The 10,302-nt window shown below is 38.8% G+C and overlaps 1 protein-coding gene across 1 annotated transcript; it reads right to left on the bottom strand.

The window, feature by feature from the left end:
* Positions 1 to 1,725: 1,725 nt before the first annotated feature.
* Positions 1,726 to 9,970, bottom strand: LOC306891564 (uncharacterized protein). Its single transcript, XM_079451932.1, has 10 exons — positions 9,008 to 9,970; positions 8,572 to 8,633; positions 8,346 to 8,461; positions 5,429 to 6,315; positions 4,618 to 4,682; positions 3,678 to 3,859; positions 3,451 to 3,563; positions 3,282 to 3,346; positions 2,873 to 3,057; positions 1,726 to 2,764 (listed from the first exon to the last, which is right to left on the bottom strand). The coding sequence occupies exons 1-10, from the start codon at positions 9,092 to 9,094 to the stop codon at positions 2,673 to 2,675; spliced, it is 1,854 nt and encodes a 617-aa protein (XP_079308058.1). The 5' UTR covers positions 9,095 to 9,970; the 3' UTR covers positions 1,726 to 2,672.
* Between the last annotated feature and the right edge of the window lie 332 nt (positions 9,971 to 10,302).

The raw sequence follows: 10,302 nt of genomic DNA, 5'->3' as shown, positions 1-10,302 counted from the left end.
GGATTTGTCTCCTGGTCCCGCAGTTTACATGTCTCTGAGGATTAGCTGGCTAACTTTCATTATAATAAACTGTTAAATGAACTCGAGCACATGGCGAGCTGTCAAACCAACTCCAGGTGCTCGACAAAAAACAAACACTTAAATGATTAAATAGATATTAACTGTTAATATTAAGTGCTTGTATAATACTTCAGATCAATCGCTATTTCATAACAAGAGGTTGAGTGCCTTGCCTGGATTTGGTTTCCTGGAAAACCTTGTGGACATCATGACAGAAGGGGGTCTGAAGATGTCATTACAGCAGTCAGCTGATATCTCAGATGCCCAGCGGTAATTCCCCAAACACACAAGCAAAAAAGGTGGTATTAGAACACATCATGTATGCCCTAGTATAACTACGTAAGTAAGATCTTACTTAATATTTACATTATGTGGAAGTAAATTTGATACGTACCTTGAAGCAGGGGTCCCTAGGTTCGGGCCTGGAGGGCCAGTGTCCTGCAGAGTTTAGCTTCAACCCTAAGTAAACACATGATCTTTAATCATACAAATTTAGGAGAAATTTGGAGCATATAATCAAGCACGGCTGATCCGCCATTAGCAATCACGACACCAATGGTTCCATGATTTATGGAGCCTTGACGAATCCCTTGGAAGATGTCCTGAAAAGATACACACAGGGGCCGACTGCGACTTAAAAGTGGCCCTGGACTTCTTTGCCAAGACCACACAACCACACCCTCGCAATACACCACAAAACACCAGCTCTGTGCAACCATTCGTCCAATGATTGGGGCCAACTGAGAAGACTCCCGGTGTTCCAGACTCCTGCATTTCAGAATCAATGACGAGAGAAACAATTCCTCCTCCTCCATTGTCCTGTAGCTTGAACATTACAATGGGAAATAATTTTACTTGCATTGGCTTGTCAGGCTGTTTATAATGATAAGAACATATTTAAGACATAGGTCTACCTCTCGTATGTCAAGTGCTGAATAGCATATGCTTACAAAGATGACACGTGATGCCTACGCAGGTGCCACAGATCATCTGTCAGCAATGCCTCTGTTTTGAGAGACGTCCACTTCTCCCTCATCTCCATTTCTGCCATATAATGCAAAAAAGTTGTTTCAGTAAATGATGTTCAACATACAAGATACAATATACAAACATTAGTTTACTTGTACTGAAGCTTACTTTACACACCAAAACCCACAGTTGTTGAAGTCTGTCTGCATCCATTGTGCTGGGTTGGACACGGTCCACTTGTTAAAGTCCTAGGTGTTTCTGAATGCATCCCTTATGTACTTCATTTTTATCATTGAAAAGTAAGACAACAAATGATGTTTACAGTTATATCAGGTTAGGTTGAATGTATCCACGTTTTTTTTGTAGCGACATCCAACCCTGATGTACTATTGCTATGAACTCTTACTCAACCAGCCAGAGACATTCACTGGACGCTACCTGAACCACACACAACTAAATAAATCACAACTTTACAGATGTCCTTTTGCTTAAAGAAAAATACACTTATTTCAATCTATTTTACCACTAATTCTGTTATCATTTATGCATTTCTCCCGCTGAACACAAAAGAAAATATTCTGAAGAATCTTTTGACATCCATTGTATGAACTCAAAACCACTGAAGAATGACTTAAACTACTAGAGACTTTATATCTCTATCACATCTCATGATCCATTTATCACAAACCAGGAGTTCATCAATGTGTTTTATTTGTTTGAAACGCTAACATCAATGACATGTGCTTAAAGAGAAAGCATTCATATATTAATATAAGCATTAATAAAGCATTAATAAAATATATACTCTATATGTTTTCTATATAAATTACAATGTTACAGAATTTCATAAATTATATTAGGTTCACGTATTGTTAAACCTAAAACAAAAAGAATAAATACTTGAAGGTCTCTTCTATAGAACAATTTACATTGAAAAACCACATCCAGCGTGAACAATATATAAACAGAATACATGTGGATGAAGAGGTTATTATTATATAACATGATTAACACCAGAGAATCTCTATTTGACTCATGAATGACTTATGAAATGTGAATATGAATATTTGTTTCATCAGACACAATCCAGAATATATTGGGAGAAAGTCTTAGTATCTTCATTCGACAGCGTCATTCCTGTAGGTGGCACTGTCCCAAATGCTCATCTTGGTTGACATTTTCAAGCTTCTACTGGATTTACTGTCGTTTGCCATGACTCAAGAATTCAGAAAAAAGTCTTATGTTTATATTCCTATTTAAAAAGTGCAGAAAAATGCAGGTCCCAAAATAAACGTGCAATATTTCCTATATACCGCAAATATAGACCCCGTCACGTCATGACTTCGACACATAACTAACAAATGATCTGCTGTCAAGATGAAGAACAAGTGCAGTCCAGTTTTCATCTTATCCGTGAGTGTTTTTCATGTCCCGTGACCGTCATTTGTTTCTAAGCTGTTCTGCGGTATTCAAGACGCTTTTCTTTTCACAATGGCTCTTGTTCTGCTGGGTTTTAAAGGAGCGGCCATTCTATTCCAGAGTGACATGTGTTTGAAAGGCACAGCCTTCCACCGACTTCATTTAGATTAAAAGCATACAACCAAAAAAATAACAAACATCATGGCGCACATGTGGAACTATAATCAGTCAAACCGTGTGACCAGAAGAGAGAAAACCACCAGGATGGAAGCCGTCAGCACACTGGTATGACTGCTCACTTCAGCTGAGGAGTACGCTGCGTTACAAAGAAAAGACACAGCAACATTCAGTTTCGTATTTGATCATTCACTGTTAATGTGCAATACTGCATGAGAGCATTGTGATCAAGAGAAATGAAACGTACCCGTGCCATTGACCACGATTGAAAAAGGGAAGATTTTGAAGGGCAGTGAATTGTTGTTGGAAGCTCGGAGTAGAGTGTTCACGATCTGGGTGTCATTGGGTAGAGCGGTGTTTGCTGGGAAATTTAGATTCATGGCGTTTTGGATGGTGGGGTAGATGACTGCTTTGACACCACTTGAGTAGGATCTGGGGTTTGAGACAAACAAGATTCCACCAAAAAGTGTATTTGAATCAAAAGAGCTATATTAAAGAAAACAACAACAACAACACACAGCAACAAGACAATTGAATCCACACAAACTTAAGTGTTGCCTTGACGAAAATGTAAGAAAAAGTTTTTGTGGGTATTTTAAACAGACAGACATCTCATGGGAATAGACAGACAGAGAAACACACATGCATCTGCATACCTGAAGTTGGTTAGATGTAAAACACTGAATGATGACGGGTTATCCGAGATGAAGAAAGGTTCAAGCTAAAATAAACACAAAAGTTATTCATTTCCAATACCAAAAAAGACACTAGTAAAAATAATATGGTATGTTTCGCCAAATAGCCATATGAACACCTCATACTGACCCAGACTTTTATCATTAATGCCCTGTTTTGAAATGGATTTGAATCTGCATATAAGAGCTCTGACACAAACGTGCCATTGGTCAAGAAGGTCACAGGGATTTTCTGCAGGTCTCCTACAGACACACAAATGCAAAATAACAGCGTGAATAAACCTCACACTGAACAGATGAGTCTGGAAAAAGTCAAACTGAACGGAAGACACCAAGAGAAATGTGAAGCGAACTTACTGATCACAGAAATTGAGTTTTCAAGGAGGGGGATGTTTTGTTGGAATGTTTCATTTTTAGCTGCTACATTAAGCGCTTCCACAATCTCATTGTTGCCGGGGAGGGCTTGAGGTGCACTTTCATTGAACACTACATCAATCTCCGCCTCCACGTTGGCTACCATCCGGGTTCTGACAACACGTCTGGAAACAAGCAGAATAATGCTATTTAATCTGTTGGTTACCCCACTGCAAGACTTCTCCTGAGGTTCGTATATATACTGTATATGCTGTTTATGAAGAGTTTGGTTCCTAAATGAGTTTTAAAATTTCAAAAATCAAGTTTTTTTATTATGCATTCCAATTAATATCAATCAAACGTTGGTTTGTTTTGATTTAAGCCATAATAACTAAGAAAATACAGCTAACTAAAACAAGAAAACCTGATTTCTGAAAATAAATAATAAATCTCATTTTGGAACCAAACTCTTCATATATTTGAAGGAAAATGCTGTGTCAGGGTGGCATTTGTATAACATTTCATCAAACAAACTGACTGACATTGTGGATTGTAAATGCATCAAAACAGACTCTCAATCTCAAGTTGTTCCAAACATATTTACATTTCTTTTTTCTTTTAAACCCAAATAAATATATTAAGACAAATTTCAGCAACTGCAATTTCTGGGGCCCCATTGACTATCATAGTAAAATGATTGTCAAATGTGCCCGAGATCTGTTTCCTAAATCCTGTCAAATATCCTATTTTGTGTTCAACAGAACAAAAAATATGTACAGTATACTTTTTCTACCATGGTAGTCAATGGTGCCCCACAAATGTCAGTTGCTAACATTCGTCCAAATATCTTTCTATGTGTCCAACAGAACAAAGAAATGTACACAGGTTTGAAGCAAACCTAAAAGGTTTTTCCTTTTAGTGATTAAGCAAATCATGAACTGACCTGAAGGCAACAACAACGATGCCCGAGAAACGATTTCCATAGATGCTTCTATAGACCAGTTCCAACTAAAACAAAAAAGCGTCATATTTCATGTTAGTTGTTTTACTTGACATTTTCGTTATGTACTACAATCAACAATGCAAAATTCTGAATGTAATTATTATTGTAGCAACAATATGCAGAAAATCAGATCTAGTTTGAGGTTATACAAGAAATGCTCTTCCCCTTAAAATTACTTCTATTATACAGATTAAACAGATTTTTGGAGGAACACCTCAGGGCTGGGTTTCCAGAAACCTTCGTATCACTACATTGTTCTTAAGAATATGTTGCTACCGCTCTTAAGGTGTATGTCAAGAATGACATAGTGTTAAGAAGGTTTCGGGAAACCCAGTCCTGGTCTCTGGCTCAAATCATCCAGTGCCACCAACAAGTCATCTTCAGGCCAACTAGTACATGTTTGAGTGGAACACATCAATAGATCTGAAGGTGAAGTTATACTTTGAAAATGACTAGATGCATTGAAATAAAAATCAGCTTATTCCTTTTATTCCTTTCATGGAGTGCCACCTACAGCTCCAGAAATCTACAAAAATGCCCAAAATATGAACACTTTCTGAGGGTAAGGCTTAAATCAAAACATGTTTGCTGCTGTCATTCTTGACTTAGCAAATGCTTGAAACATGTGAACACTGTTAAACAGCATTCATGGGGCCAAGCATTAATTGTATTATGCAAGAACATTTTAAATGTACTTGTTAACATTTTTACAGTTACAACAACAAAACAAAAAAAAGGGTGTCAAACTTACCCACTGCACAATAGTTGCTGCTAAAGTCTTAAATTCAGTACTTTGTGTGTTTTCAAGTTCTGATTTATATTCAATTAAAATCACAGCCACAATGGTTACTTTCGGTGGAGGTCGTGTTGGAACTGGAATTGGTGGAGCAGTAGTTGTGGTTCTTTTTGTCGCTGGACGTTTTGTGGTTGTTGTTGTAGTTGGACGTTTTGTGGTTGTTGAGGGATGTTTGGTGGTTTTTGTTGTTGGACGTTTGGTGGTTGTTGTTGTTGTTGGACGTTTGGTGGTTGTTGTTGTTGTTGTTGGATGTTTGGTGGTTGTTGTTGGACGTTTTGTGGTTGTTGTTGGATGTTTGGTGGTTGTTGTTGGACGTTTTGTGGTTGTTGTTGGACGTTTGGTGGTTGTTGTTGTTGTTGTTGTTGGATGTTTGGTGGTTGTTGTTGGACGTTTTGTGGTTGTTGTTGGATGTTTGGTGGTGGTTGTTGTTGGACGTTTTGTGGTTGTTGTTGGACGTTTTGTGGTTGTTGTTGGACGTTTGGTGGTTGTTGTTGTTGTTGTTGGATGTTTGGTGGTTGTTGTTGGACGTTTTGTGGTTGTTGTTGGATGTTTGGTGGTGGTTGTTGTTGGACGTTTTGTGGTTGTTGTTGGACGTTTTGTGGTTGTTGTTGGACGTTTGGTGGTTGTTGTTGGATGTTTGGTGGTTGTTGTTGGACGTTTTGTGGTTGTTGTTGGATGTTTGGTGGTTGTTATTGTTGGACGTTTGGTGGTTGTTGTTGGACGTTTGGTGGTTGTTATTGTTGGACGTTTGGTGGTTGTTGTTGGACGTTTGGTGGTTGTTGTTGGATGTTTGGTGGTTGTTGTTGTTGTCGTTGGACGTTTGGTGGTTGTAGATGTGACCACTGTTTTTGCAAAATAATAATTGAGAAAACAAATATAATTTTTCCTTCAAAATCTATAATTTATAATTATATACATTTTGAAATAACAAATTTTCACTCTAATGTTTAAGTAATAAATGATACCATAATTAACAAATATGCCAAATTACAACAAATCCACAAATGTTCAATAAAATGTGCCATAAAATGATGGAACAATAAATACATTTTTGACAATAAATATATATATATATATATATATATATATTTGCATGATGTATATTTGTTTATACAGTCTTTATACAGGTTTTGAATTTTGACAAAACGCTGTGACATAAGCGTGACGTCGGCGGTTTTCAACTAATTTTCTCATACCTATCCCAGAACAATCTACTGGATAACAAGCAGTCTGGCTTAAAAACAAACCACTCCACTGAGACTGCACTGCTTTCGGTCTAAGAATCACTCCGGCTAGCAAAGGCGGAATCCAAATCCTCGGTCCTGATTCACCATATGATCACTTGGGTCCCTCAGGGATCGGTGCTTGGACCGCTGCTTTTTTCCATCTACATGACATCTGTAGGACCCATCATATGGGCACACGGCTTCTTGTATCACTGTTATGCTGATGACACCCAGATCTACATCTCGTTTCACCCAGACGATACCACTGTAGCAGCTCGCATAACAGCCTGCCTAGAAGGCATCTCAGCTTGGATGAAAGAGCATCACCTGCAGCTGAACCCGGCCAAGACAGAACTACTTGTGTTTCCGGCACACCCCACGGTCCAACACGATCTCACCATCCAGCTACACTCCTACACCCCATCAAGAACCTTCACACCCTACTACACTCCTACACCCCATCAAGAACCTTCACACCCTACTACACTCCTACACCCCATCAAGAACCTTCACACCCTACTACACTCCTACACCCAATCAAGAACCTTCACACCCTCCTACACTCGTACACCCCATCAAGAACCTTCACACCCTCCTACACTCCTACACCCCATCAAGAACCCTTTGTTCAGCAAACCAGTGGCGCCTTGTAATGCCCTCTCATAAGGGCACTAAATCTCTTTCCCGCTCATTCTCCTTCACAACTCCTTCCTGGTGGAACATTCTTCCCAATGGGGTCCGATTAACCACATCTCTCACAACCTTCAAAAAACTACTTAGAACCATCACTTCTGTGAATACTTGTGAGACAAATAAAATAAAAAAAACATACACAAACCCTCTTCTCTCAACAGGTAGCGGTCTAGCTTTTGTGGAAACTAGTTACTTTGTATTAGCACCTATTGTACTATTGCTCTTTGTATGACATATTGCTTATTGCTCCCCGAACTCTTTGTAAGTTGCTTTGGATAAAAGCGTCTGCTAAATGACTACATGTAAATTTAAAGGGGTATATACTTTGCACTGACCGATTTTTCCGTCGCACTGTACAGCCCTGACATTTATGGTTAAGTTTAGTACAGGTTAACTGTATTTGAAATGTTAAGAGCTGAGGGGAATTTTTTAACCTCAGCCTGGCATGTCCTTAAACATCAGCTGGCCACTATAAATCAATATTTTCTGCAATTAACAAGTTAATTTTGCCAAAATATTTTTAGAGATGATAGTCAAGATGTAATAGAATAATTTTGACAAATAAAACGATATTTTGTACATATTTATTATGTTCTTAAAAGGCGCCCTAGCAAGACATCTGACGGGTTTTCCCAGATCGCATCACATATTTGTATATGTGTTGTCATATTTAGTTTACATTTACTATGCCCCTCCAGATCTGACCAACCCAATATAACAACATTAGCTGATTTAATTTTATCAGTTCGGTTTGAGACTGTAGGTTTGAACGTTTTGGAAACTGGATTGCATTAAACAATGTAGCCGGAGCTATATCTCTGACTGCCCTCCACATTTTAATTTATGCACATTTTTATAAGCTGGCATATGTGGTTTCCAAAAAGAACTTCAATAACTACAAGAGAAAAACATTTAAATGACTGCTCTGATTTTGGACTTTGAGTGATGCTTACCGTATGCTCTGGTGACATTGAAAGATGTGTTGGCAGTTCTAAACACTATTTCAACATCAGCATTAATGGGTTGGTTGCTGAACTGTGTAACTATTTCTGCACCGGTTGATCCATGACTACAAAAATAGGACAAATCCTGCCATTAGTAGTGTTTACAAATAGAAACATACGTGTATTTAAAATGTAATGTTCTTTAAAGAAAAAAGCAAGAAAATGAGACACTTACAAGAACTTATTAACTATCATTTGACGGAAAGATACAAATTTGTTTCTCAAGGCTGGCCCAAACTGAAAAAAGCAGGAAACATTTAGTTATCAATGTTGTTATCAATCAGTTAATTGTACCACAGACACCCTTTATAAAGAGAAAAATCACTTCAGTATGAAAGAAATGACAGTCATTTCTTGATAAAAAACATGATATTACATAAACAATCAGGATTACATTTCTGTGTATTTACATAAAAAATGTATGCATTTGGCCGACACATTTTATCCAAAAACTTACATTGCATTATACTACATATTTGTTTCCCTGGGATCGATCCCTTGACCTTGGCGTTGTATAAAGTGTAAGTTCTAGTTTACATTACGTTTTACTGTATTCTACTTTTATAATAAATTATAATTTTTCCTTAAAAATGTATTGCAATGCAACATACCTCATTTTGGATTTTCTGCATTCTAGTTACGAAGGCAGTGGAAGATGAGTTTGAGAGTTGAGTATCAAAAGGTTCAGGTGTAATCATTATAACACTGACATTGAATATTGTTGGCTGAACTGTTTTGGGTGAGCTTGTGGTTGTAGTAGGAGGTGTAGTTGTTGGCTCAGATGTAGCTGTTGTGGGTGAGCTTGTGATTTTAGTAGGAGGTGAAGTTGTTGGCTCAGATGTAGCTGTTGTGTGTGAGCTTGTGATTGTAGTAGGAGGTAAAGTTGTTGTTGTGGATTTAGATGTAGCTGTTGTGGGTGAACTTGTGGTTATTGTAGGAGATACAGTTGTTGTTGTTGCGGACTCAGATGTAGCTGTTGTGGGTGAGCTTGTGGTTGTAGTAGGAGATACAGTTGTTGTTGTTGCGGACTCAGATGTAGCTGTTGTGGGTGAGCTTGTGGTTGTAGTGGGAGATACAGTTGTTGTTGGGGACTCAGATGTAGCTGTTGTGGGTGAGCTTGTGGTTGTAGTGGGAGATAAAGTTGTTGTTGCGGACTCAGATGTAGCTGTTGTGGGTGAGCTTGTGGTTGTAGTGGGAGATACAGTTGTTGTTGGGGACTCAGATGTAGCTGTTGTGGGTGAGCTTGTGGTTGTTGTAGGAGATACAGTTGTTGTTGGGGACTCAGATGTAGCTGTTGTGGGTGAGCTTGTGGTTGAAGTGGGAGATACAGTTGTTGTTGCGGACTCAGATGTAGCTGTTGTGGGTGAGCTTGTGGTTGTAGGGGGAGATACAGTTGTTGTTGGGGACTCAGATGTAGCTGTTGTGGGTGAGCTCGTGGTTGAAGTGGGAGATACAGTTGTTGTTGGGGACTCAGATGTAGCTGTTGTGGGTGAGCTTGTGGTTGAAGTGGGAGATACAGTTGTTGTTGCGGACTCAGATATAGCTGTTGTGGGTGAGCTTGTGGTTGTAGTAGGAGATACAGTTGTTGTTGTTGCGGACTCAGATGTAGCTGTTGTGGGTGAGCTTGTGGTTGTAGTAGGAGATACAGTTGTTGTTGTTGCGGACTCAGATGTAGCTGTTGTGGGTGAGCTTGTGGTTGTTGTAGGAGATACAGTTGTTGTTGGGGACTCAGATGTAGCTGTTGTGGGTGAGCTTGTGGTTGTTGTAGGAGATACAGTTGTTGTTGGGGACTCAGATGTAGCTGTTGTGGGTGAGCTTGTGGTTGTAGTGGGAGATACAGTTGTTGTTGGGGACTCAGATGTAGCTGTTGTGGGTGAGCTTGTGGTTGTAGTGGGAGATACAGTTG

This window comes from Barbatula barbatula (assembly GCF_947034865.1).
Source record: "Barbatula barbatula genome assembly, chromosome: 1".
Taxonomy (NCBI): domain Eukaryota; kingdom Metazoa; phylum Chordata; class Actinopteri; order Cypriniformes; family Nemacheilidae; genus Barbatula; species Barbatula barbatula.
The sequence above is the reverse complement of the archived record's forward strand: the minus strand, read 5'-3'. Positions and strand labels throughout refer to the sequence as shown.